The sequence below is a fragment of the Chlamydotis macqueenii genome, chromosome 2 (genome assembly GCF_036417535.1).
Source record: "Chlamydotis macqueenii isolate bChlMac1 chromosome 2, bChlMac1.mat, whole genome shotgun sequence".
NCBI classification, from domain to species: Eukaryota; Metazoa; Chordata; class Aves; order Otidiformes; family Otididae; genus Chlamydotis; species Chlamydotis macqueenii.
Window position 1 is genome coordinate 2,544,490 of NC_141557.1, and position 27,523 is coordinate 2,572,012.

Sequence of the window (27,523 nt, forward strand, 5' to 3'; positions counted from 1 at the left end):
AGTTTACTAGTTCCAAATAAGTGTGTTAGAGATGTGTTTAGTGATTCCTCTATTTACTTTAGATTAGATCATCTTATGATCCCTATATCAAAGGTTATTTCCCATGCCCAGCTTCTAAAATTATGTCCTTAGAATTTACCAAAACCAAGCCTAAAATCAAATTACTGTTCTTGATTCAATGCCTGCCTGCTTGGAGAATCTGGCAGCTATTACATCTGGAAATCCAAGATGCTACTGGCACAGCTCCATTGGAAGTGGCCAAGATGACAGGAGCTGGAGCACGTGTCATACAGGAGGGGCTGAGAACTGGCTTTTGTTCAGCCTAGAGAAGAGAAGGCAAAACGGAGCTTTTGTTGCAGCCTGCAACTAGCTAATGGGAGGACATAGAGTTCACAGCTCCATCTTCTTCTTGAAGATTCGTGGTAATAGGACAAGAGGCAAAGTATGCAAGTTGGAACATCGGAGGTTCTGAAAAGATATTAGGAAAAACTTGCACCACGAGGATGGTCAAGCTCTGGAACAGGAGCCTTGAGGTTGTGGAATCTCCAACGCTGGAGATATTCAGAACTCAACGGGACGTGGCCCTGAGTAACTTCGTGTAATGTTATCTGCTCTGAGTAGTGAAGTGGGACTGGATGACGTCCAGACATCACTCCTAACCTAAATTATTTTATGACTGTGATTTTGTATTATTAGTAGCACACGTTCTGTAGAATGTATCTGGGAAGTGATGCTGTTCCATAAGGACACAACTCCATATAGAACTTTGTGATGATATTCCAGTTGTTATGCATCTATTTTGTAACCCTTATTGTTTTTTTTTCCTGAATGTTACTTGGACTCAAATGCGGGAACAATGTTGGCAGATGAAGGATCCTAACTGGAGTATGTCCTGCTTACTGCGAATATGCAACCCAGTCTTCTCTGCAAGTGAACAAAACGTGTCCTGCTTCCCCAAGAGAGCCCATCCTGCTTGGCCTGCAGAGAGTGACCCTATAGAGTGTTTGCAGGAAAGTTTGTGTAAGCCTAAAGATTGGGCACGGCAGTTCTCGCTGCCCAAATGAGCAGCTGCTAGAAACTGTGCTCTCTGGAAGCAAGTTGTTCCTGCCAGCACTTCCTCAAGCATTCCCTTAACTCTGATCTGTTAGCCTTTTTCACTTTACAGCTATTTTATTTAAACTGTAGTCTACCAGGTTGTTTCCCGTTGAAAACCCAATACCATACGATCTTGGAGGCAAGGCTTTAATTTTCATGGGCTTTTTTCTAGATTTTTTCCTTCATTCCAATCTTGCAGACGATGTGTTTGAACACAAGGACAAAGTGCAAAAGGAGGTGAAGGCAGTGATGAAGGAGAACACCACGCTGAGCTGCGAGGTGGCCCAGGAGAAGACCGATGTGAAATGGTACAAGGAGGGGAAACTGATCACCTCGAGCAAGAAGTTCAAGGTGGAGTCAGAGGGCAAATCACGTCGTCTGGTGGTGGGTCAGGTGGAGAAGAAAGATGCTGGAGAGTACACCTGTGAGGCTGCTGGCCAGAAACTGACCTTCAAGATTGAAGTCACAGGTGAGTAAATTTGCCGCATCTCTGTTTTACATACTGAAAAAAAACCCCAAAATGTCTCTTTATTATGGAAGAAACCTTTTTATTTTTGCCTCTGCCATCTAAAAGGAAATACTAGAACTAGTGTCAGAAGCAGTAGCTGAGGAAGCTATGTCTCTTCATCAAGACATCAGTAAGAACAGGATTTAACCTTGACATCCCACAGTTTGGTCTTGAACAATTTAAAGCAAATTGAGAAGTTCACATATTAGATTGCTTTTTGATTCTGGCATTGTGCAGTGCTGAGCAAATACCCTGAGGGCTGGCTACTCTTCATTCATTAGAGAAATTTAGTTCTGCGATGATGCACCTTTGGAACATTTGGGAAATAAAAATATAGATACAGAATAGGCTTACAAATTTTGCTTCCCAAACCTAGCTTTGCTTTTGATGGCAAAGTAAATTGCAGCTCCTGGTTTGCTTGCAAAATTTAATACTTGTCCTCTTACAGCAATCAGACATTGTACAGACTGCATCCACCGGTGTGCTGCTGGACACTGGGATATGTGAACTTCTTTTCTGCAGATTTTGGAGAATGATAGTGGTGGAAATGAAAGCAAAATTGGGGCCATCTAAACTGTCTTGGACTAGCAATAAATGAGTCCTTCACCAGCACTTGATGTAACTCAAATGTGAACATTCAGTTGACAGTGTTGGCAGGGAATGTGAATTTGAAATCCATCTTCAGAACCACAATCTGATGTGTGCATTTGGGAAGGGGGTGTGTGTGTGTGAAAGACTAATTTTCTAAATCGGGCCTGGTACACTTAATTCCAGAGGCAGAAGATGCTTTCATCAACAAGGACAAGGTGAAGAAAGAGGTGAAAGCTGCACTATCAGAAAATGCCACACTGAGCTGTGAGGTGGCCCAGGAGAAGACCGATGTGAAATGGTACAAGGACGGGAAACTGATCACCTCGAGCAAGAAGTTCAAGGTGGAGTCAGAGGGCAAATTGCGTCGTCTGGTGGTGGGTCAGGTGGAGAAGAAAGATGCTGGGGAGTACAGCTGTGAGGCTGCTGGCCAGAAACTGACCTTCAAGCTTGACGTCACAGGTGAGAGAATATTGTTTGGCCCATCACTCCTATTTCTAGAATATTTAGAAAAAATAACATTATTGTATACCTCCTATGTAAAGCAGTATAGAATCTTTAAGACAGGGAGCTCCGTTCTTGAAAAACTTCAGGAGTTACCCATCTGTGTAGGGACAAGAACATGAAAAGGAAAGTACTGATTGCACATCTCCATGCCCACGTGTTGGTGCAACCAGAACAACTCTGCAGCACAGCTGATTTTCAATGGATTGCAGAGCAGTAGAGTGTCTGCCCAATGTCTGCACTCACCAAAACAAAACACAAAAAACCTCAACACAAAGCAGTTTGCATGTCCTTCCAGTAGTTTTAGATGTGTGTTCTCCAGTTAGAGGCTTGGTTTCCTGTGTTACCTGTGAGCCATGATAAAGAAATCGGGTAACAATCTTGGAGACACTCTGAATTTCTGTCTCTTCTCAGAGCCAGAAGTCGTGTTTACAAACAAGGAGAAGGTGCAGAAGGAGGTGAAAGCTGCACTATCAGAAAATGCCACGCTGAGCTGTGAAGTGGCCCAGGAGAAGACCGATGTGAAATGGTACAAGGAGGGGAAACTGATCACCTCAAGCAAGAAGTTCAAGGTGGAGTCGGAGGGCAAATTGCGTCGTCTGGTGGTGGGTCAGATGGAGAAGAAAGATGCTGGGGAGTACACCTGTGAGGCTGCTGGCCAGAAACTGACCTTCAAGCTTGATGTCACAGGTGAGAGAAGATTGTTTGGCCCATCTTTCCCATTTCTGGAGTATTTAGAAAAACAAATCTTATTTCATAAGTTGTTTTCCTGTTGTGCTTCAAATTTTTGGAGAACATCACTGAGATGGTCTAGCTCTGATGTGGAAATGAGACAAAGAGTTACAAATGCAATTCTCTTTATATCTTCTATGTAAACTTTGTAAAACCTTTAGAGCAGGGAACTGCATCCATCGAGTAACTTTGGGAGCTAATCCCCTCTGGAGGAACAGGCTGTGAAAAGGAAAGTATTGATTGCAACTCTCCATCCCAGTGTGTTGATACAACTAGAACAACTCTGCAACACATCTGTGTTTCAGAGCATTTCTGAGCCCGGTCAGGGTGGAGAGCGGTTGAGTGTCTACCCAATGTCTGCACTCTCTTTTGTTCTCTTGGAAGGGCTTGTTTCAGCCTAAGGGGAGAATATGGCAGTAAGGCTGGGTATCTGTTAAGGTCTATAAGGAGTCAGGTGAATGGCAGCTAGGGAAGAATGGTGTCCTGGAGACTCATTCCAGATGCATTGCCCTGCTGGGGCTGTAGAATGGATTCAGCTTTCCAGTCCCCTCCCTACCTCCTGATCCTCTTGCAAGTGGTATGACTAATGTGTCTTCTGGAGGACAAGGCGGTTTCACCATTTGGATTTATGAATGTAAGATGAGCTGAGGTTTTCTCAAGGTTGCATGAGAATTAATAACGCAGTCCTGAACATGTCAGTCCTGGTCTAGCAGCTTTCTCACTCAACAAAATTACCTAAGAGGCAGCAGAGGCAGGTGTTGAGAACCAAAGAAATCAACAATATTGGGCTGTGACACAGCATAGGACAGCTTCTGCCTCTAAAAATTTGTTACTTTGTGCTCAAGTTCAACCAAAATGTATCCTGCCTTGAGTGGGCACTGCCATACAATGCTCTTATAAACCAGCCAGATGATCTTCTAGCTTACTGCTGTCAATATACAAATCATAGTGTGATTTATGACAAAGCAACAAAAAAGTCTTTAACAAACAACCAACCTTCTCCCCAAGAAAAACTCCACTACAAAACAGTTTGAATGACTTTCCAATAGTTTTACATGTGTATTGTCCAGTCAGAGGCTTGTTTTCCTGTGTTACTTGTAGGCCACGATAAAGAAATTGGGCAACATCATATCTTGGACACACTTTGTATTTCTCTCTCTTCTCAGAGCCAGAAGTTGTGTTTACACACAAGGAGAAGGTGAAGAAAGAGGTGAAAGCTGCACTATCAGAAAATGCCACGCTGAGCTGTGAGGTGGCCCAGGAGAAGACCGATGTGAAATGGTACAAGGACGGGAAACTGATCACCTCGAGCAAGAAGTTCAAGGTGGAGTCAGAGGGCAAATTGCGTCGTCTGGTGGTGGGTCAGGTGGAGAAGAAAGATGCTGGGGAGTACAGCTGTGAGGCTGCTGGCCAGAAACTGACCTTCAAGCTTGACGTCACAGGTGAGAGAATATTGTTTGGCCCATCACTCCTATTTCTGGAATATTTAGAAAAAATAACATTATTGTATACCTCCTATGTAAAGCAGTATAGAATCTTCAAGACAGGGAGCTCCGTTCTTGAAAAACTTCAGGAGTTACCCATCTGTGTAGGGACAAGAACATGAAAAGGAAAGTACTGATTGCACATCTCCATGCCCACGTGTTGGTGCAACCAGAACAACTCTGCAGCACAGCTGATTTTCAATGGATTGCAGAGCAGTAGAGTGTCTGCCCAGTGTCTGCACTCACCAAAACAAAACACAAAAAACCTCAACACAAAGCAGTTTGCATGTCCTTCCAGTAGTTTTAGATGTGTGTTCTCCAGTTAGAGGCTTGGTTTCCTGTGTTACCTGTGAGCCATGATAAAGAAATTGGGTAACAATCTTGGAGACACTCTGAATTTCTGTCTCTTCTCAGAGCCAGAAGTTGTGTTTACAAACAAGGAGAAGGTGCAGAAGGAGGTGAAAGCTGCACTATCAGAAAATGCCACGCTGAGCTGTGAGGTGGCCCAGGAGAAGACCGATGTGAAATGGTACAAGGAGGGGAAACTGATCACCTCGAGCAAGAAGTTCAAGGTGGAGTCAGAGGGCAAATCGCGTCGTCTGGTGGTGGGTCAGGTGGAGAAGAAAGATGCTGGGGAGTACAGCTGTGAGGCTGCTGGCCAGAAACTGACCTTCAAGCTTGATGTTACAGGTAAGACATACCTTGTCTGAATTACAGGAGAGGACAATAAAGTCATAACTGCAATAACTATTACACAATGCCTCTGTTGCAATAGTCTGGGCCTTGTTGCAGCCCGTAGGATTCACATGATTTTCTGTACCAGATTGCCTGGATTTGTAGAAATGGAAATATTTGTCTTTAGCGTGACACAAAAGCCAATTTCATTCTTAATCTGTCTAAATAATAATAGTTGCAGAAATAAATACATTAGAAATAAAAATCAATATATTATTCAGATCTCTCCCATTTCTGGTATCCCAAATGTCGGTTCTTGTGCGCTCTTGAAAGTAAGGAGCTGCTCAAACATCCATTTCTTGTTAGAGGTGCCATCCCATTTCTGAAAACTTAGAGGCTGGATTATGCTTTGTCTTTTACAATTTCGGCAGCGGCTCTCATTGAGATGGGTTGAAAACTCAGCACTTTTTCTGAATTTGTGCTGTTGAGTGTTTGAGATTTCAGCCTTCTCAGATGCTTTGCTGCTTCTGCCAGCTGCTAAATGTCCCTTTGTCATGGAAGATTCCCAGTAACTGGTCTTTTGGAATAGGATTCACAAGGCGCCCAAACAGCTTTAAGCATGTGCTGCTAAAGGGAGCGTCGATGCTGCAAACAACCTTGAGTACCATGGCAGCCGTGATCCTGGCCTACCTGAGCCCTATACGGAGATCATATTTTTTTCATCCCTTTGAAAGTCACATATGTGACAGTGGAAGAGACCATAGTGCTATATTTGTGACCTTGACATTTCACTGTAGGCCTTGAGTAAAAGCAGTTTGCGAGCTTTTGGTGATATGCAGGACAAGATGTTATTTAGGAATATTTGAATTAAAAGTTTTTTGCATGGTGATTTGCAACCATAGGATTGATGTCAAGGACACTCTTAGTTCTCTCCATTCCTAGGCTCTTGCTTCCCTAGTTTATTTGTTGTGATTCGTTCAGAGAGAAGGGTAGATGTTGCCCAGTGAAGGGAATCGGTTTTGGCAAGTGGCAACCTAAATATTTTCCAGCCATCTGCGTAGAAATCTGTAAGACTTATCTCAATTTAATCCCTTAATCAATATTTTCTCTTTTTTCTCCATTCAGAGCCAAAACCCGCATTTATAAACCAGGAAAAGGTCCAGAAGGAGGTGAAGGCTATCTTGACAGAAAGTGCCACCCTCAGCTGTGAGGTAGCACAGGATGCAACCGAAGTGAAATGGTACAAGGATGGAAAACTGCTCATGTCCTCTAGAAAATTCAAAATAGAAACTGTAGGAAAAACCCGACGCCTGCTTATAGAGCAACTGGAGAAGAAAGATGCTGGAGAATACATCTGTGAGGCTGCAGGCCAGAAGCTGACCTTCAAGTTGGAACTAACTGGTGAGGACTCACCTAAGCAGCTCTCTGTATGGCTTAGAGGAAAACTGAATATTTCCTACCCAGAGGCCATGGTGCAACCACCATTTTCCCTGGAGCAACATCAGTGAACCACATCACATGCTAATTTGATCTTTTTAACCTAGCGGTGTGGAGGTGGGAAGTCTGGCTGCTGACTTTTTTTTTTGGCTATGGAAATACTACATAGCTTTTTGCTTTGTGTCTGCCTTGCACACCCAACTTTTTGAAGTGGTAGGGACCTGAAGGTAGAAGTGGGAATTTTGGAAAGCAAAAATAGAGCTATGGAGAAAGGTGACTAAGAGAAGCTGGTCTGCTGCTGTGTGTGCCCCAAAACTGCCCAGTTTTGTGGCAAAGCATTGTACGAGATAGAGAAGAAGCGAGCAGAAAAGAAAATAGACCATAAATTCAGATTTAGCTTATTAATACTTCTTGTTAATTAGATCTAAAATCCTAAAAATGGGAGAGGAAATAATTATACAGGTCATTTTAATTCGAAGAAACAAGCTTTTTGTGGGCAGCAGATAAAATATATTTTCATTTCCTTTCCTTTGCTTCTCTTCTAAGCAAAAACTCTGGGTTGCCTGACAGATCATTTTCTTTCTTCCTGCTCAGCAAAAGATTACCTCAGCCACAAATATTTAGCTGTATTCCCTGGGTTATTAGAGATTATGGATGAGCTGGTGTTGTGAATCATGAAGAGAGAGTAACAGAAAATGGCTGTCTTAAGGATTTGAGATTAAAATTATTAGTTTTCATATTTTAATGTCTTTCCTAGAACCAGAAGCTAAATTTGAAAATAAAATTATCCAGAAAGAGCCACTCATTGTTCAAGAACATGAAAGCATCACACTGACTACTTCAGTAACGCCTGAAACTGCTCCAGTAAAGTGGTTCAAGGACGGAACAGAAATCAAGGCAAGCAAGAAATATGAGATCAAGAGTGAGGGGGCATCCAGGACCCTGACGGTGAACCTGGCTGAGAGCACAGACACTGCTGTGTACACTTGCCAGACAAAGAACGACAAGCAGGAGTTCAAAGTACAGGTGAAAGGTGAGCAGAGAGCAGTGCACAGGTTGTGTCCCGACCCAACAGCTACATTTCCCTCATGGTCAATGCAGGTGAAGTCCAAAATCTCTCTAAAACTGTTGAAACGTCAAGGCATGAATTGCTGTTGCAGCTGCAACAGCCCCAATTGCAGTTGGGGCTGTTGGCCCCAACCATGGGCCAGCAAAGTTCTCCTGCTTCCAAATACCCAACTTTTGTCCTTTGCTGGCTACTCAGGCGAACAAAGACTACTACGATGGGTGCTTTTCCTGGTGTCTGCTCCCCACTGTCATCTCGCTGTTTCTGTCTCCTCCTAAGCCTAGCCCCTTTTGCTCCCCACTTTGCTCTCCAGCATGACGAAGCTGATGAGGATATAGAGGGATGTTGGATGATTTGTGAGCTAGTCACGCGGGGAAACAGGACCTGAACTGTATCCTCCTCTATTCCTGGGATGGTGCACCTGGGGTGCTGTTCCCTAGTCAAGGCTAAGGCTGTAAATTGACAAAAAGGATGAAGTACAGCTGGTCCACAGATGGAGATGAGATGGGTGATGTCCCAGAGCAAAGGCCCGCTCCTTTCTCTGGTGATTGCTGCTGAGATGCACCCCTTCAGCTCCCTTTGGAGTCATTGCAGAGGAGTGGTTGCTAACAGGTCATGATATATCCAACCTGTTGAAGCGTCTCCTTCAGGGTGGAAGAAATCACACCCTGATTTCTCTGACTCCATTGGCTGTGTCTCTGGTGACAGAAGAGACGAAGTTGGATGGAGTTTGTGCATCCATAAGGATTTTTACATTTAGTCAGGCAAATCAAGCTCTGATGTAAAAACACCATCATCGGGTGTGAAATCAGAAAGAAAGGAAGGCAAAACCGAATCCTGTTTAAAAGCATTGTTCCTGCTTTACAGAATGATAAAGTCCAGAGCAGGGCCACGAAGATGATAAAAGGGCTGGAGCACCTCTCTTATGAGGACAAGCTGAGAGAGTTGGGGCTGTTCAGCCTGGAGAAGAGGAGGCTCCGGGGAGACCTGATAGCGGTCTTCCAGTACCTCAAGGGGGCCTACATGAAAGATGGGGAAAGGCTGTTTAGTAGGGCCTGTTGCAATAGGACGAGGGGTAATGGTTTTAAAATAGAGGGGGGTAGATTTAGATTAGAAATTAGGAAAAAATTTTTTACGATGCGAGTTATAGAACACTGGAACAGGTTGCCCAGAAAGGTGGTGGAGGCCCCATCTCTGGAAATGTTCAAGGCCAGGCTGGATGAGGCTCTGAGCAACCTGACCTAGTCAGGGATGTCCCTGCTCCTTGCAGGGGGGTTGGACTAGATGACCTTTGAAGGTCCCTTCCAACCCTAACCATTCTATGATTCTATGATTCTAATGATCTTAAAATTCCATGTCAAAGGAATCTCCCTAAATTTCCACCTTTTTGTTTTGTTTCTGTCTATGCTGATCCCCAGATCTGTTGGGATTTGGGTTTTTGGTTGTTTTTTGGTTTGGTTTTAATCTTCTTTTGAAGTTGACCAGAAACAGTTTCTTAGAACAGGTTTATTATCTTTTCCTTTCTCATAATTTCTCCTCCTTCTGCATCTCAGAAATCCCCGTGAAGTTTGCCAAAAAACTTGAAGCTGTTAATGCTGAGATTGGAGGCAGCATCTCTTTGACCTGTGACGTGAGCCATGCCAAAGGGAAGGTGGTGTGGCGCAGGAACGGAGTTCAGATCAAGCACAGCAAGCGTTTCCAGATTCATGAGGAAGGGGTCAAGCGGACCCTGACAATAACCGGGATCCGGGCTGAGGATGAGGGAGAGTACTCCTGTGAGTCCAGAGATGACAAGACCAGCATTACCGTCACCCCCAAAGGTATATCTGTAGAACTACATGGTGACATTGTGGAGGGATCCTTGGGTTTTGTCCCCAGCCATTACAACTTTGCAGAGCTGAGTTTGTTCATCCTTTTGTGTTGTCTCCTCTGCTGACAACAAAACAAAACTCCACTTCCTCTCTCAGTGTCAGTGGAACCTCTATTTGTGAAGAAAATAATGATTTTGAGACCTCTGGAGCTCAAGTCTCTTAATACGTGGTCAAATTTACCTTCATATTGCATTTGAGGCCGCAATTCATTGTCCCAAGTCTGAGATGGGATTTTTTTGCCCCCTCTTTGTTTGCCTCTCTCTTCTGACATCTTTATACACAAAACTTACTCAGACGTGGGAAATATCGTGACCCATTATTGTGATCACTTACTGTGAGTAATAAAAATTGATGCTTCCCATAAAATCATTGAAGCTCTTTGAAGGTGTTTATGCCATGTCTCAAAGATATGCTCCTAAATGTTTTATTCCTATCCACCAGCTCCCAGAGTGGTGAAATTCATTACAAGTCTCAACAGCGTGGTCTCCGAGGAAGGAAAAGAGGCCGTGTTCAAGTGCACTGTCTCTCCCAGTGATGCTGTGGTCACTTGGCTCAAGAATGGTGTCCAGATTGAAGCCAGCAAGAAGTATGTGATCTCACAGAAGGACACCAACCACAGTCTCACCATCACTGATCTGACGCTGGAAGATGCAGCTGAAATTTCTGCCAATGCTGAGGGTGTAGAAAGCAGAGCCAGTCTCAGAGTCCGAGGTAGGAAGCGATAATATCCTCTGGTAGACTGTCACTGATACTATGTCCTATGCTGTTTTATGTGGCCTTCCCTCTGACCAATTATGTTAGCAGTAGGGAAATTCTGCTTTTGCATCATTAAATATGGATGCCCAGAATGCATTGGGAGTGGAGATACATGAACGACCATTTTAATTCTCTCTAAAACCCAGTTTTCTGGATTCTCTACATTCTTACTAAGATTTCTTATCCTTTGGCAGAGGCCTCAATCTCATTCAAGAAGAAACTGGAGCCCAGAACAGTTGAAGAGAGGGACACAGTGACCTTGGAGGTAGAGCTGACCAAGCCTGCAGAGGTGAAGTGGATGAGGAACAGCATCATACTGAAGCCCAGTGACAAAATAGAGATCAAAGCCGAGGGAACAAAGCATACTTTGGTGGTTAAGGACATCTCCTTTGCAGACAGGGGTTTCTACTGCTGTGAGAGTCCTGATGACAAGACCCAAGCCAAGATCAATGTGGAAAGTAAGTTGAATGATCTCCAGTTCTATAAATACCCTGGATGGGGTTTGAAAGTGGATTCGTGTCTCTCCCATTATCATAACGGCCACTGCCACCCCCACCTGTCATGGGGACACAGGGACACAACCATGGGCTTGGCCACCACTCAAATGAATGAGAGGAGGTGGAAGCAAGGGCAGTAAACAGAGAGGAGGGGGCTGATTCTTGTTGCCTCCATCTCATCCCACCATCTCTCAGTCATTCCGTTAACCATTAAGCCACTTAGTTGATTCTTCTCCTTCCTCTGAAATTTCTCACTCTCAGATGCACTCTGCTTTTCCCTCTGTATGGCTTTTAGCAAACCATTCCCTCTTCATCCATCCATTGCCCTAGTTCTTCTCTGCAAACCACCTCCTTCAGAATATCTTTTTATATCCAGTCAGGGTTGAAAGAATTACAAAAGCAAATCATCTATCTGAGGGCACTGCCCTTTCAAGTAAGCTAATGGTGTCTCACCTGTAGCCCTGTACTTCTGTCCTTTTGTCATGGTTGTTATAGGATAGATGAAGACAAGATGTAGGCACTTGAGGACTATCTAATTTTGTCTGTAAAGCCCCTGACACCAATTGATGCTGTGTAGGTCATAAATAATAGGTAAGGAACGACTTGATAACAGACTTCAAGTACATAAGAGGCTGTAATAAAGTGGAAGGGAACAATCTGTTCTCTATGTGTGTTCTGGTTTTGTTAGTAAGGGGGGGCCCAAGGTGGTAACTTCTGTAGGAAACTGCTAGAAGTTGCCCCCCTTTGTTTAGCAGACTCGGCCGGGCCTAGGGCGGACCCATTGGTGGCAGAATGTTCCCTGATAACGCCTCTGTGATAAAGTATTTAAGAAGGGGAAAACAGAAAAAAAAAAAAAGAAGTGAAGAAGCTGGAGCAGGGGCAGAGAGGGGGAGGCGAGAGCCTTGTGCGCCTTGCAGGCCTCACCCTCTGGCCTCCCGCCGGGCAGCCGACTGGGCCCAACTCAGCCCGGCCTGGCTGCAAGAAGTGGAGAGGAGATGAGAAGTGAACAAGATGTAAAAAGGATCCTGAGAGGTGTCTGCCAACCTGTTGTGAGGAACGGCTGTTATCACTTCTATTGGCAGTTACTCATCTTTTTTTCCAAACTGAATAGCTCTAGGAAAAAAACCCAGACATTACCAGTGACTAGAAGCTGGTAGATTAGGCTTGGATTCATGCAGCCTAAATCTAGCACATCTCTTTCCAGCTCCTTCTGTAGTCAACAGAAAGGAAAAAAAAAGACCTCCAGCGATTGTTTTAAGTCTTAGATGCACTGAATTACGTTCTGGAATGTCTTTCTGACTATTCATGGAACCATGGGTGACTACGATCCTGATTTGGAAATGGATTCAGGTTTACCGTCTCAGTTAAATGAGATGAACTGGGTCTACAGAAGATAAAGAAATACGGCATGTCCATGGTCACAATGTGCTGGATGAATGCAGTGCAGTACATGACAGTTGGCTACTCCATCCTCTTTCACACATTGCATCCCAAGGCATTTTTTTTCAGGCTTTAGGTGACAATCGGTTTCCTTCCAGCTAGATGTTTCAGCAAGTGGCTGTAGATTCAGTTATACCTGGTTTTAGGCACTGGCTGTTGCTATAGCAAAGCCAAAAATGATGGAACAGTATTTATATAGGAAGTAATTGGGTAGTCCTGATAGCTGCCAACAGTGTTTTGTGCAAGGTGAGTCATGCAAACGTAAATGTATATCTGTCTCTGGTTTATAAACTTCCTGTTCCGATGGAGAGAGAGGATTTTGGTTTGTGCTTCTGAGGCCCCCAGCTGCATTCTCATCGCTTACACTTAGTGTCACTGTAAAAAGTAGCTCCTCAGTTGACGAACTGAGATGGCTTCATGCAGTGATGGAAACTCAAGATGATCTGAGAGTGACCATGATCAAAAAGGGAAATTGACTTACTGTAGCAGGGAATTATTTTTGCGTGTGATTATCCAAGCGTTAGTTATGAGATGCAGTGGGAAAGGGGCCGTATACAAGAATCTCACTAGACATGATGTATTTTGGAATGAACCATAGAATCATAGAATAGTTAGGCTTGCAAGGGACCTTCAAAGCCCATCTAGTCCAACCCCCCTGCAAGAAGCAGGGACATCTCCAACCAGATCAGGTTGCTCAGAGCCCTATCCAACCTGGCCTTGAATGTTTCCAGGGATGAGGCATCCACCACCTCTCTGGCCAATCTGTTCCAGTGCTCTACCACCTGCATCCAAAGTCCTCCAGCCGAGACAGGAACAAGCTCTCACACTGCTTTACAGCAAAGGCAAGACTCTAAAAGTAGAAGTTTAAATGGTGCTCCATTTTTTTTTTTTGCATTTAAGCAAATGGCCTCCTTTCAGTAGAACACGTTAGAGCTTACATTGAGGTCAGCAGAAGTTCTTTAAATGCTCACAGTCTGGGGAATTGAGCTGCTACTATTTGGTGCTCAGATTTAGGCAGAGCAGCCTGATTTCAAAGGACCGTTTTTAAAAAAAAAAAGATCACCAACTGATACTCTTTTGTTTGAGATTGCTTTCAGAGCAAGGCAAATAAGGAATAGCTATGTGAAAATCTGTTTATTTACTCTAGTATAAAAGTTACTTCATCAAAAGATAAGCATTTGCTCTGATCTTAAGATGCCAAGAGATCCCAAAAATAACTGAGCTGCTCAAACCAGTAACATTATCTCACTGAACATCAATTTTCAGTTGTGGCCAGGAGGAGATGTTTGTGGAAGGCTTAAATAAATCAGTCGTAGGTAAAGTGGTTCTTCCTCTGGTACATCTCTAAACTTTCATCAGGGAAAAGCGTAATTAGGTCAATTAATTATAGCAGAAATTATACTGGGAACATGAATATGAAATTTCCTATCTCTGGACACAAAATCTTATCTATTAAAATAAATCCTGTAAAAGTTCTAGCATTCCCCAAGCATTGCTGCTTTATGACAAGACCTTTGAAAAAGTGATTTTTTTTTTTTTTTCCCCCAACTTGCGTACAACACCAGGTGAGGATATATCCAGGAGGACACTTAGTGAGTTAGAAATTGCTATGTTGTTTAGTTAGTGTTTCTACAGTCCCTTTGCTGTCTCCTTGGAATAATACCAGTATGATCCTTGGTCCATTCACTGCTTGAGGGGCTGGAGTGCCCGTTAACGTAGGGGAAAGGCTAGACAGTAGCAGGTACACTGTGTTCAGTTTAGAGAATGAGGTACCCCAGGGTACTGTGGCACTGGCCACAAAATCAGATCAGAGACTGGGGACTGGTGCAACTTCCGTTGAGCAAAGCCAGGAGAGCTGATGTCTTACTTTGGGAAGCAAAGAACAAGCTCCTGGAAGAGTCTATATTTCCCTCATTTGTCTGGTTCAAGACATGTCCTTGGGGCAAATTTGTGTTTAAGTGGTCGTGACCTTGGAGAAGACCATGAAAGAGGAACCTGTGTGGTTTCCTTGAGAGAGGAATTAGATAGGATCCTGCAAAGGATGCATATGGTGCTCTGTAAACCTGCTGTGAGGTGCAACAGCAGCAGAGGGGACAGGAAAGGCATAAGGAGCTGGCATTACATGGAGTGTGACCTCCCCCCTTCCCCCCCCCCCCACCCCAGGGAAAGCAGTACTGTGCTTCCACCCAGATTCTTAATAAAGTCATAATCTACTCATATCACCTCTGTGTGACCTTTGGAGAAACAGTTTGTTCCCTGTTGTTCCCCATGTGGTTTAAGGACAGGTGCCATCAGGAGATGTTTGAGCCTCAGAGAGGCCGTGATGTCCTCAGCCCAGGAGCTGGGTCCAGACCATGACCACCCAACAGAGCCCTCAGCCCACTCCTGGTCAGGTTTGCATTCAGATCCTGTCTGAATGTGGATTATCTCCGCTAAACATGCACTAGGAAGGTTCAAATATTCCCATGGCACCCATAGGGAGCTGAAGGTTCTTGTGGCTTTGTAGAGGGGGATTTTTGTTATGTTTTGAGTTTTTTTTTTTTTTTTAGTTGACAACTTAATTTATTTTAAAGGATGAGACAAGTTTAAACACTAAATCCATTTTACTGGCTGATAGGGCAGTGATGTCTTATAGTGGGAAGAGGTAATATCCACCCAAACCACAGATGCTTTGTCCCTCCAGCTGTGAGGTGTCAGCGCACTTGATACCTGAAGAATAAGTATTTTCAACATCTCTCTTGCTGTACTGCACAGAGAGCCTGGTCCCGGTATAAATAACAGCAGCGTTGTCTTCTTCTAGAGTGTTTCTTCCTGATGGTTATTGGTGACCACCTCACAGGAATGCCGCTACTCCTGTGTGTGTGTGTACAACCTCAAAGTTTATTTCTGGTGTAGACTGTGAGTGTTGTGGATCTTGCTGGAAAAAGGGCCAGTTTCTTCCTTTTCTGCAACATTTGGCTGACTTGTTTGTCCCAGCTGAAAGCATTCATTTTAAGAACAGCAGCCATGCTAGCAGTATGGTGATGAACAGGTTTTATTTCCTGCAAAGGTGGTTGTTTAATTTGCAGACACCAATTTGTTGTATTCCTGCATGAGGAAGAAGGAAATCATCTATTTCAGAAGTTCTCAGGCTGTTTCACAGCTGTCAGAGTGAGATCTCCAACTTGTCTTTGTTGTTTTTTCAGTGAGGCAGATCAAGCTGGTGAAAGGTCTTCAGCCCCTCGAAGTCTCTGAGAAAGGGACCGTCACCTTCGAGGTGGAGGTGTCGCATGAGGATGTGGAAGGGACCTGGCAGAAGGACGGCGTTCGGCTGAAGCCTTCACCAAATATCAGTATTGGTGTCCTGGGGAAGAAACATTCGCTGACTCTTTCTTCGGTGACTCTTGAAGATGCAGGACTCATTTCCTTCAAAGCAGATGGCATTCATTCATCAGGGAGACTCACAGTGAGAGGTACACAGACCTGAAAGTCTCAGGCCCTGGTTGGTGTGGGACATGGTTGTCTTCTTCTGACCTAGAGAGTGAGCTTTTAAGAGGTCCATAAGCTTTCCTTGTAATTGAAAAAGATGTTAAGCACTGGACCATCGTCTAATAACATATCCTTCTAGTGTGAACAGGATTATTGTAACATCATTGTCCACAAGACAACTCATGGTAATATGCTAAAAAAAATAACTTTTGTCACGAGTTTTATTAAGCATGAAAGCTAGGCTCTGCCTATTGCTTGTGCCAGAAGGTCCTGAAGACCTAATTCCCCACTAACTGGACTTTCTTGTTTTTTGCAGAATTGCCTGTGAGAATTAGCAAACCTTTGGCAGACGTTAGTGTAACTCAGAAGGACAAGGTCACATTCGAGTGTGAGCTGACCAAGCCCAATGTGAATGTGAAGTGGTTCAAGGTATGGCACTTAAAGGGCAGTGGTATTTTAATTTCTGATTTCTCTGGGAGGGAATGGAAGCCTTTAACTTCACTTCCAGGGAACATGAGTCTAAGGCTCATTGCCAACCCTGCACAGTGCCTTAAGACTTCAAATAGGTGTCTATGGTCAACCAAAAGTGATGCATGTTCTTCAGCCGTTCCTCCTTCTTGAAAACTTTGCACTGTGTTTAAGTTTCAACACATATTCTAGTAAGCACAATTCCGTTAAGTCCAACGAGACAGGTGAATTAAGCACAGATCTGAATGTTTGTTTTGCTCACTACAGAGGTAGAAGAGTTGGTGGTGATCTGGTTTGGCCTTTTCCCTTTTAGGATGGGAAGGAGCTCCGTCAAAGTAAAAAAGTAGGGATTATTTCCCAGGGAAATAAGAGAAGCCTCATTATTCACAAGTGTGAATATGAAGACCAGGGGACCTATACGTGTGAAGCAGCTCAAGACAAGACATCAGCTACCCTAAAGGTTCATGGTATGTTTGACTGAAGTAGGAAATGACCTCTACTGCACTATTTTTGACTCCATGGCAAGAAATGCTTCGTGTACAGTTTGTGTATTTCTCAATTATTCGTTTTGGATAACTTTATGTTCCAAGAGAGAAAGTGCTGGCAGAGCTGTCCTGTGCTTGCTCTATTTTTGGAAATAATTTTGGAAAAGGTGCTAACTTAGTTTTCCATTTATCATAAGTGATTTCTGGTTTCTGGAATTTAGATGGTGTTTCTAGATTCACAAGTTAGTAAGTACTGGACAGCCTGACACAACGCAAAGATTCAATGGCTGGTGCTGAGATGGTTTGATTTAGCTTCTGTCATTGTCACAGGGGGGCTTTGCCTGAATAGGGACTGGACAAGCCTTGAGTATCATCTCAAGAAGTGCCCTACTTTTTGTTGTAAATGCTAAGGAAAGTGTCATCCGTTCTAAACTGCATCTCTCCTTTATGCTCAACACAGCTTCTCCCCCTGTGTGTTGTGCTGTGCACCAGATGTACTTTGTCTTCAGGCTCTGAGGCACCAGAGATAAGCTAGTGCTAAAAGCCAGTTACTGAACAGACACATCTGCTGTGCCCTGACAGATGTTATTTTCCAGAGGGACATCTGAAAAGACACATCGACTCTTTCTTTTTGCTTACTAGATGCTGTCCTCATGTGGCCACTTGTGTTCAGCAATATCAGATAAATATTTGTCTCTATGATTTCACAGCTCGAGATATCAAGATTGTTAAACCACTGGAAGATGTGGAAGTGAATGAATATGAGAGCGCATCTTTTGTCTGTGAGATATCACACGATGAGGTCCAAACCCAATGGTACAAAAATGACAACAAGCTGAAGGCTACCGACAGTATTAGAATGCGTCAAGATGGTAGGATGACAAAGGGGGATCTCAATCTTGAATGGGGGTGGGAGTAGGTGCTGGTATTGGAGACTAGGCAGAATGGTTCTGACCTTCAAAATCAAGTTAAGAAGGTTTAGTGGAGAGTTTCCCTTTAGTTTTGGGGCTGCAGCTGGGCTGGGACAGTGACATGGTGGGAACTTTAATGGTCAATTTGATGTCGTCCCACCATCCCATGCTGCCAGCAGCGGGTAGGAATTTGTATCATCTGACAGTGGGTGGGATCCTTCTGTTTCGAGTACTTTCCAGGTGGTGGGGACCACATTTAACCAGTCCTTGGAGGAGCTGAGGTTAGGTTACCCTTTGATACAGGGACACAGATGCAGGGGAATGTTCGGCCTTGCTGCTGTGAGAGCAGGTGGTGATGCACTGAAACCAGCGGTGCTCAACCTGGCAGCATGCCTCGGAGAGTGGAGCTGTTTGCTCAGGCCAAGATGTGTCTGCTTGTGTATTTGTTCTCAGGAAAGACCTATTCGCTGACTTACACGCGTGTCCAAGTCGAAGATGCAGCAGAGATCAAATTTGTAGCAGAAAAGGCAGAATCTTGTGCCCAGCTTACTGTAAAAGGTAATTATGCTTTTCGTGCCAATGCTACGTAAGCTCTGTTATGTTACAAACCAAGCAACTCTCCTCGCTTTTAAAGTGAAGAATGTTAAACAATACCTAAAGCTTTCAAGGAAAAAAAAAAAAAATCTCCTACCTACCTTATTGCATGTGAAATAGCAGCCTGGGAGTTTACTTTTGCTAAGTAACACAGTTTATTTTCTGACAAGTTTGTTTTTGTACCTTAAGATATTAAAAGTCATGTTTGAATTTGGGGGACAAAAAGCTGTAGCTTGATTTTCTCCTGCGTTTTCTATTTCTGATGTATGTTTAAGAAGAATACAGCATTTTTTGTGTGTTTAACTTAATGTGATAGAGACAGAGAGGGAAGACATTTGAGTTAACACACTGATGAGAGCTCAGGAAATCTGAGATCTGTCCCTGGCTTTACCATAGCGCTGCTGCGTTATTGTTGAGTAAATTACCTATTATTGCTGCAGTTCAGCCATCTAAGTGGTAAAATAGGGCTAAAAAATTTTCCTTCCATTAGCTCTTCACTTGCTGCGTGCTAGCTGAGTGCTTAGCATAACGGGGATTCCTGTCATCATCCAAATAACCAAATATAAAAGAAATCTTGCTAATGAGTTTTTAATTGGCACCTCTCATGGAAACTGTACTGATTACTCCATCGTTTTTTTACTCCCTTTAGAGCTACCTGTAAAAATTGTGAAGCCTTTGCGAGATAAGATTGCTCTTGAAAAACATCGGGGATTCCTGGAGTGCCAGGTGTCTCGTGCCAATGCCGAGGTCAGGTGGTACAAAAACGACGTTGAAATTCATCCTAGTGACAAATACGAAATTGTGAGCGACGGTGTCTATCGGAAACTCATCATCAACGATGCAGACTATCGAGATGAAGACACGTACACTTGTGATGCCTTTGATGACAAAAGCAGTGCTAATTTCTTTGTTGAAGGTAGTAAACCATTTTTCCCCTCTGGGATGCATTGGAAGGAGGATTGACTGATTTTAAAAGCCCTTGTAATTTTCTTTGGAAACACAATACCACTTAAAAACTATTTTAATTCAGTGTTGATTTTTTTCTGAGGTCCATTCATGTTGCTTCCTTTTGGGATTGTAAGGTTAGGAACATCCTAGAAAATTAATAGATGATACATTCCCCTAAGGAAATTCCTGTTTCAGAGAAGTATATCAGATGTACTGGAGAAAGTTTGTCGTTCAAAGAAAAGTTGCTATAGCTAACCAAAGTATTTCCTTTTACCAACACCTGCATTTCAGTGAACCTTCTTTTCCATTTTATATAGCCCCAAGTGTTCGATATCAGAGTAGGAAGATGGCTTTAGAAATAGGACTGAGAATCAGGAGATCTGGATTCTCTTGAGGCAATGTCACAGTCTCATTGTCTGATCTGTGATCAGCAATATACGTTTATTTTTATGCAAAAAAAAAATGTTTTAAGGCCTTTTGAGCCAAAAAGTGCAGTATTCCAATGCAGTAAAGATGGCATGAGTGTGCAGGATGCTAATGAAAGAGTTCTTTCATGACTCCTAAACCCCTGCATTCCCCTTCCATCCTTCATCCAGAGCAAGCCATTAACATTGTAAAGGAGCTGTGTGATGAGGACGTGACTGAGCCTGAAGAAGCCAAGTTTGAATGTGAGATATCCATTCCATCTGTGAAACCCCCCAAATGGTCTCTACGTGGAGAAGTCTTACAGGCTGGCAGAAACATTATCATGCAGCAAGAAGGCACCATCCATCGGCTGACAATACTGAAAACCAGTGCTGATATGACAGGCACCATTCAGTTCTCCATCGGCAAATCAAAATCCACAGCAAACCTGCTTGTCAGAGGTAGTGTGATATGTCCTGGCTTGAATTAGATCATGAAAAATCTTCCCTCTTACAGTTATTGGGCACAATAATGGACACACAAAATGAGACAGCAATGTCTTAGGAAGGGATCCGATTAAATCGGTTTGGTGTGCCTGGTATTCAAATCTGGTATTTAAGTCTCTTGAGCTAAAACTGGGTTTGGGGTTTTTTTCCTTTGTTTTTTTTTTTTTTTTAGTTCTTGACTTTACCAAAGGGGATAAAAGAGATGAAATTTGCCAGGAGAGTTTATTTTGTCCCATTTCTGAACTAGACAAGTTTGATAGCTCATTTACTTAATCTGCTTTGTCATTGACTTGATCTGGGACAAAGCTTCAAGGCTTTTTATCTTCTGCTGTCACCATAGTAAATATCTCCAATCACATCCTGAAGTCCTTGTTTTGCCTTTAATTTACTCTTGAATAAAAACTTCAGTTAGACAGGAGTTCAGTAAGCACTGAACCAGAATTGGACTATACATTTGGTAGTTGATATACGGTACTTTCTTACAGAAACCAGCATTCCCTATAGATCATCATCATATTGTTTTAGCTTCAAAGCAAATCAGCTCTGTAACAGAAACCTGTAGCATAGAATCACAGAGTCATAGAATAGTTTGAGTTGGAAGGGACCTTCATAGCCCATCCAGTCCAACCCCCCTGCAAGGAGCAGGGACATCTCCAACCAGATCAAGCTGCTCAGAGCCTACTTCAGCCTGGCCTTGAATGTTTCCAGGGATGGGGCATCCACCACCTCTCTGGGAAACCTGGGCCACTGTTCCATCACCCACAGTGTGAAGAGTTTCTTCCTGATGTCTAATCTGAATCTACTTCCTTCTATTCACCTGAGCAATTCACGAAATAGTTATGAACGACAGAAATGAAATTTATTGGCATGAAATACAGATTAGAAACCTTCCGCTACTTCATACTGATCACTTTCTCTTTCCCAACCCTACTTTGCAGATTACAACATACAGATCACCAGGAAGATGGAGGACAAGACAGCTCTGGAACGCCATTCAGTCGTTCTGTCCTGCGACTTTAGGCCTTCTCCGAAGGTTGTGAAGTGGTTCAAGGACCACATACCCATCGAGCCTTCCGAGAAGTACAAAATCAAGCGGGAGCAGCATTCAGCAGAGCTCAAGATTTTGAAGGTGAAGCCCGAAGATGCTGGTGTGTACAAGTGCAAGGCTGGAAATGCAGAGACCGAAGCCACGCTGACTGTGGAAGGTACAAGTGGTTTGCAGCAGGGGGGATTGCCTGTTGCATGTCTTTGTGGTTCAGTATTTCACTCTGGGTTTCTGGTTTTGAGTAAAGGTAGATTCCCTCAGTTATCTTCTGCTAATTTTGCATAAAAGCAGTATCTCAGGTGAACTGACTGTATTATGCACTGCGCTGATATTCCATGATACTGAAATCCAGCACTTGCCATGAAGTAGGTAATGCGCGTGGAAGGGCATCATCTGGGTAAAGCAGAAATTCACGTCTTTCTCAAGGCACGTTATTTTCCGTTTCATCTGAGGAACGAGAACTCTGGTACTTCTAGCTAAAAACGTCCTTTCTGTTAAACTGCTACAGGATTCTGATTCTGGTGATCTTGGTTGTGGTTTTAATTTCCAGATGTTGTAGTTCAGCCCCGATTGGGACTAGACTACGCAGTCTCTCTCTCACTCCCCCCACCCTCCGAGAGAACAGGGAGAGATAATATAAGGAAAAACGGCTCAAGGTTTGAGATAAGGACAGGGAGAAATCCTTAAAGTTACCGTCACGGGCAAAAACAGACTTGACTTGGGGAAAACTATTCATTTTTTACTAAAAACAGCAGGATAATGAGACAGAGAACAAGATAAACCTCCTCCCCACCCCTCCCTCTTCCCGAGCTTAACATTATCTCTACTACCTTCCCCCCACTGAGCAGCAGAGCGGGAAAGAGGGAATGGCGGTGCGGTCAGTTCATCACGCGATGTTTTACATCACTGCTTCATGGTCAGGGGAAGAACTCCTCATGTTCCTCCCCTGCTCCAGTGTGGGGTCCCACCCATACGCCAGAGTCCTTCATGAAACTGCTCCAGCGTGGGACATCTGTTCCACGGGGTGCAGTCCCTCCAGAACAGCTGCCCCAGCAGGCCCTCCACGGGCCACAGCCGCCTTCAGACCTCCCCCGGTACGGGGTCCTCCACGGGCTCCAAATGGATCTCTGCCCCTCCGTGGACCTCCATGGGCTGCAGGGGGACAACCTGCTCCACCATGGTCGTCACCACAGGCTGCAGGGGAATCTTGGCCAGGAGCTGCATTACTCCCCCCACTCCTTCTTCACTGACCTTGGCGTCTGCAGCTGTTCCTCTCACAAGAAAAGTTCTTCACAACAGGCTGGCAGATGCCTCTCAGAATCTCTTCACATCATCCATCTCATCTCCTCTCCACTTTTTGCAGCCAGGCCGGGCTGAGTTGGGCCCAGTTGGCCCCCCCAGTGAGAGGCCAGCGGGTGAGGCCTGCAAGGCCCATGAGGCTCGCGCCTCCCCCTCTGCGCCTCTGCCCCCACTCAGCTTCTTCACATCTTCTCTTCTTCTTTTTTTTTTTTTCTCTTTTCCCCTTCTTAAATACCTTATCGCAGAGGCGTTATCACGGGACATTCTGCTACCAATCGGCTCGGCCTTGGCCAGCAGTGGGTCCGCCCTAGGCCCGACCGAGTCCACTGAACAAAGGGGAGCGACTTCTAGCAGTTTCCTACAGAAGCTACCACCTTAGGTCCCCCCTCACTAGACAAAACCACAACACCAGACCAGTGTGTCAGCTTTTATACGTGCTATACGTTTTTTTATTAATAATGTTGTTCTATCTCATCCAGATATGACACTATTTTTAGCTGGTTCTTCTCCTCTGGTGAAACTGTAAGAAAAGATAATCACTGTGTTGCTTTCAGCAAGACTTGGAGATGAGCCACAGAATCATTTCCAGAAGTCCATGGAGCAACTCTTGATAACGATTTGTCTTTGCAGAAGTTCATCCAAACATCAAAATTATTTAATACTCTCAAACCCTCCTCTTAGTTAGCTAGTCCTTGAGAAACAGCATTTCACGAGTGGAGAAACTGCAAAGAGAAACCCCTGGCCAAGGACTGGAAAAGAAAATAATTCAATTCCTGTTGCTCCTAAGCCTGAGCAAGTTGCTTTATCTCTTTGTACTTGCTGTTTGTGGCCAAAACCATTGCCTTCATCTCATCCTTTTTATTTCCCTGGCGGTGAGTCAGGGACAATTTAGTTGTAAAGCATATGCGTGTGTGCAGTGATGAGCACATAGGAATTGGAGCTCTGTGGGCTATTTAGGTATCGCTGTAATGTCATTACCATTTTAGAAAAACTTCCTTATTTTTAAATTAAAAAGAAAAAAAAAGCAAAACAGTTTTATGTGTAAGAAGAGAATTGAGGACTCTGGGCAATGCAGTCTTTTTAATGGATGTTTTTGTGTTGGATCAAATGCAGAACCAAGGAAATGAAACGTAAAGACCCATTGTGTACAGGAGACCAGACTAAATCTTCTAATAAACTCTAAACACTATGAAATCCATTTGTAGTAACAGTACTGATTTACGGTAACAGTGACAATATTACACCTTTCTTTCCTACAGCACGCAACGTAGAAGTACTCAAACACCTGCAGGACGTGGAAATTGAAGAAGAGAGTTCTGCTGTCTTCTCCTGCGAGCTGTCCCATGATGACGAGGATGTGGAATGGTTCCTCAACGGCACCCTCCTTTACACCAACAATTTCAATGACATCAGAAACGTTGGCAATTGCTACACGCTGACGATGAAGCAGGTCAAGCCTGAGGATGCCGGCACAGTGACAATGAAGTCAGACAAGGTGTCAGAGAGCGTGCGTCTGAAGGTGATAGGTGGGTTGTGATCACACGCCTCCTGAATGTAAATAAGAGAGGCAAAGGAGCTCTTACATACCATATCCATGCAGCGATCCTGCTCATAAGCTTCATCTCTCCAGGGCCGAGTAATAAGTGCGTGAGGGCTTTCTTCCACTCTAAGTTTCTACTGCAGCTGATGATTTTTCTAAGGAAGACTTTTTTGGTCTCCTGCCAAAACTTTCCATAGCTATTTAGCATCCTTTTACTTGTCATCAGGATAGTCGCAAGAGCAATTTCATTTACTTGTAGGTGTCTTCAATAGTATGTAGTCTATAAACTGTTGTTTATAAAGATTTTTATCTGCAAGGAGCTAAGCTTCAGGGTACTTCCAAGGGTAGGAGGTACCTTCCAGTACATCGGTTCTGGAGTTGGACTGATTCAGCAAAGAGAAGGCAGTTTGCTGCTGTCCTTAACACATCTTGAAATTTGGTCACACATCGCTCCTTGCAGGGGGGTTGGAACTAGATGACTTTTAAGGTCCCTTCCAACTCAAACCACTCTATAATTCTGTGATCAGCTAAGCCACAGTAAGTTCCGTGAATTATTTTAGGCATGTTAGAAAGAGGAGGAGGTAAAACTCTCACCAAAATTTCAAAATCATATTTTCTTTAACAAAGTACCTGTTCATGCATGCTCAGGTAAATCACAGTGACTTGTTATCCTAACTTAACTCATTCATGTATCTGGAAACGTGAGTGGGAAATGTTCTGAGCCACTCTCTGAAAGTCAGTCTGATATTCTCCATATCCTCCTAGAGAATCATGTCTCTAATTTCCTTTGCATTTTACCTCCTGATCACGACTAATTTGTTCTTCCCAGAGTATCTGAATAATTTGACTCTTTTACTTTATCCACGCAGAGAATCTGAAGGATTTCCTCTTCCTTCTTTCTTTTATAACTGGTCAAATATTTCCCCCGTATAAATATCTTCAGTGTCAAATATACTTAAAATTAGATGTTAATTAGAATGAATCTTGCTTTGTGAAAAAGCAGTGCCAGCTCTCGGTCTCTAGAAGACCTATGTCCCAATTACTTCCCTTCACGCATTTTTCTTCTGACCACTTGACCCCTTTCCACTTGTAGACTTCTGCAATGGGAAAGGACGTTCCCAGATAACATTTTCTGCTCCTCCACAATGCAGACAACAGTTTCCTTAAATCTAGTCTGTCTTGTTGAATAGCTGTTCCATAGTAGTGTGAAGCTGTCCCTCTGACCTTCACTAGGGCCCAATATGCCTGCCACAAGCCCCATTGCCTGTGATGGGATCTCTGTGCCTGATAGATGCCCAAAAAACGGACAAAAATGTGTCCTTGCAATCTCATAGGTGTACAGTAATAAAGGCCACGATTACAGCACTGAATGTCACTCCCCATCCATGGCAATGCAGACTGCCTCTCTCCTTTCCTGCATCCTCCTATTAATAAATTCTGATTTCCCGAAAACTCATTCCATTCATAAGCTGTGAGACTATTTTAGGTTCTGCATTGCTATCATCAGCATTGCTGAGGGTTTGCTTTAGCTCTCTTTGAGTATTTGGTGGAAACTGAAAATCTCTCGATTTAAACATCCTGGTTGTTCTCTGCTTTGCCTGTTAACCTTCAGAGAAGCCTGCTGTCTTCATGAAGTCCCTGGACGATGTTTTTGGTGAGGAGCGAGGTGTGATTAAACTGCAATGTGAAGCCTCCAAAGAAAAAGTCAAACCTGTTTGGAAGAAGGATGGTGTGAAGGTCACTTCTGGTAACAAGTATGAGCTGATACAGTCTGGGAAGACCCTGTGCCTCATTATCCATGACCTTGAAAAGACAGATGCAGGTTTATACACATGTGATATTGGCACTGATGTCGCCAAGTCAAAAGTCAGCGTTCAGGGTAAGTATTTTAGACAACGGCCAGTCAAGGAGTATTGCAAATACAGGTGGGCTTGGTCACTTTGTGTGACACCTATTCTTCCTTGAGCCTCACATAACATGAGGATGGCTGAATAATTCCTGTTGCTCTTTGATGTAAGTGTATCTGTTGTCTCAGTGAAAATCATCTGAAAGATCTCTCTCTCAAAAAAAAAACCAACCCAACACCAAAAAACCCCAAGCACCTTGTGTTTCATGTTTTTTAGCTATTAATTCACAATCTATTGTGGGAACAAAAAAGCAGGACAGCATTGTGTGTTGAAGAACCCAGCAGTTCAGCCTGTCCTCTCATTTCTGTGGCTGCCTGAAGGAAAAAGGATCTTCATGGCTTTCAAAGTCATATTGATAATGAGAAAATTTTTAGTTCGTCTCATTTGAATACCAGGAGGGATAGGATGGTAACAAGTTAACAAATACAAACATCCCATTTGTCATATCAGCATGGGGAAAAACCTCACATAACATCTCAGAGACTTCCTATCTGACAGCTTTTCTCCCCTATGGTTCGTTGAATCTTGACTCTTCACTGAGTGAGCTGTTCTTCATGGAGTCCTTCCACAGCAAAGCCAGGAGATTCACATGTCCCTTTTTCTATAACTTTGTGGTGATTCTGAGTGAAATAATGTCTGAGAAATCTTTCACATTTCAAATACATCTGTAAGGAATGCAGTGCTGTCCTGCCAATCCAGTAGATAAACTAGTCTGATGAGCTAAAATGTCAATACTACTACTCATGTCCATCATAAAATTATTTTTTCCTTCTATTAATGTACATTTTGTCTTCCAGAACTCAACATTGGCATCACCAAACGGCTCAAGAACACTGAAGTCCAGGAGGGAGAAGACTGCACTTTTGAGTGTATTTTGTCCCACGAAAGCATTGGCGACTTCAACTGGACACTGAACGGGAGCAAAGTGGAAAGTGGTGGGCGATTTAAAGCCTCTAACGTGGGTCGGAAATATACACTCAATATCAAAAGTGTGATTCCTGATGATGCTGGGGAAGTCATTTTCACTACCCGTGGTCTAACCTCCAAGGCTTCTCTGGTTGTGAAAGGTAATGAGATCAGAAAATTTCTGGGGTTTTTTCTTGGATGTCTTCTCGTAAGGTATGTCAGTAAACCATGAAGGCAAACTCTTATTATGATCCAAGTGACTAGGAACCTTCTCTGTCAGCCTTGAAACACAGAGATTTTTCCTTAAAAACAAGTGAAAGGCTTAAAAGTTTTATAGATGTAGATACAGACAATTACTACCCAGACTCCATGTATTTGAGATAATCAC

The 27,523-nt window shown here is 43.5% G+C and overlaps 1 protein-coding gene across 1 annotated transcript in view; it reads left to right on the forward strand.

The window, feature by feature from the left end:
* The window catches only part of OBSCN (obscurin, cytoskeletal calmodulin and titin-interacting RhoGEF), a 193,346-nt gene that overhangs the window by 44,275 nt on the left and 121,548 nt on the right, over nt 1–27,523 (forward strand). The window contains exons 14-34 of the mRNA XM_086741706.1: nt 1,295–1,564; nt 2,378–2,653; nt 3,110–3,385; nt 4,594–4,869; nt 5,326–5,601; nt 6,712–6,987; nt 7,781–8,056; nt 9,643–9,909; nt 10,402–10,671; nt 10,911–11,174; nt 15,839–16,105; nt 16,438–16,550; nt 16,903–17,056; nt 17,785–17,946; nt 18,439–18,543; nt 19,229–19,495; nt 20,124–20,393; nt 21,377–21,643; nt 24,042–24,308; nt 25,935–26,201; nt 27,027–27,296. Of these exons, the coding sequence (XP_086597832.1) occupies nt 1,295–1,564; nt 2,378–2,653; nt 3,110–3,385; nt 4,594–4,869; nt 5,326–5,601; nt 6,712–6,987; nt 7,781–8,056; nt 9,643–9,909; nt 10,402–10,671; nt 10,911–11,174; nt 15,839–16,105; nt 16,438–16,550; nt 16,903–17,056; nt 17,785–17,946; nt 18,439–18,543; nt 19,229–19,495; nt 20,124–20,393; nt 21,377–21,643; nt 24,042–24,308; nt 25,935–26,201; nt 27,027–27,296 (5,136 nt within the window). The remainder of the gene's footprint in view (nt 1–1,294; nt 1,565–2,377; nt 2,654–3,109; nt 3,386–4,593; nt 4,870–5,325; nt 5,602–6,711; nt 6,988–7,780; nt 8,057–9,642; nt 9,910–10,401; nt 10,672–10,910; nt 11,175–15,838; nt 16,106–16,437; nt 16,551–16,902; nt 17,057–17,784; nt 17,947–18,438; nt 18,544–19,228; nt 19,496–20,123; nt 20,394–21,376; nt 21,644–24,041; nt 24,309–25,934; nt 26,202–27,026; nt 27,297–27,523) is intronic.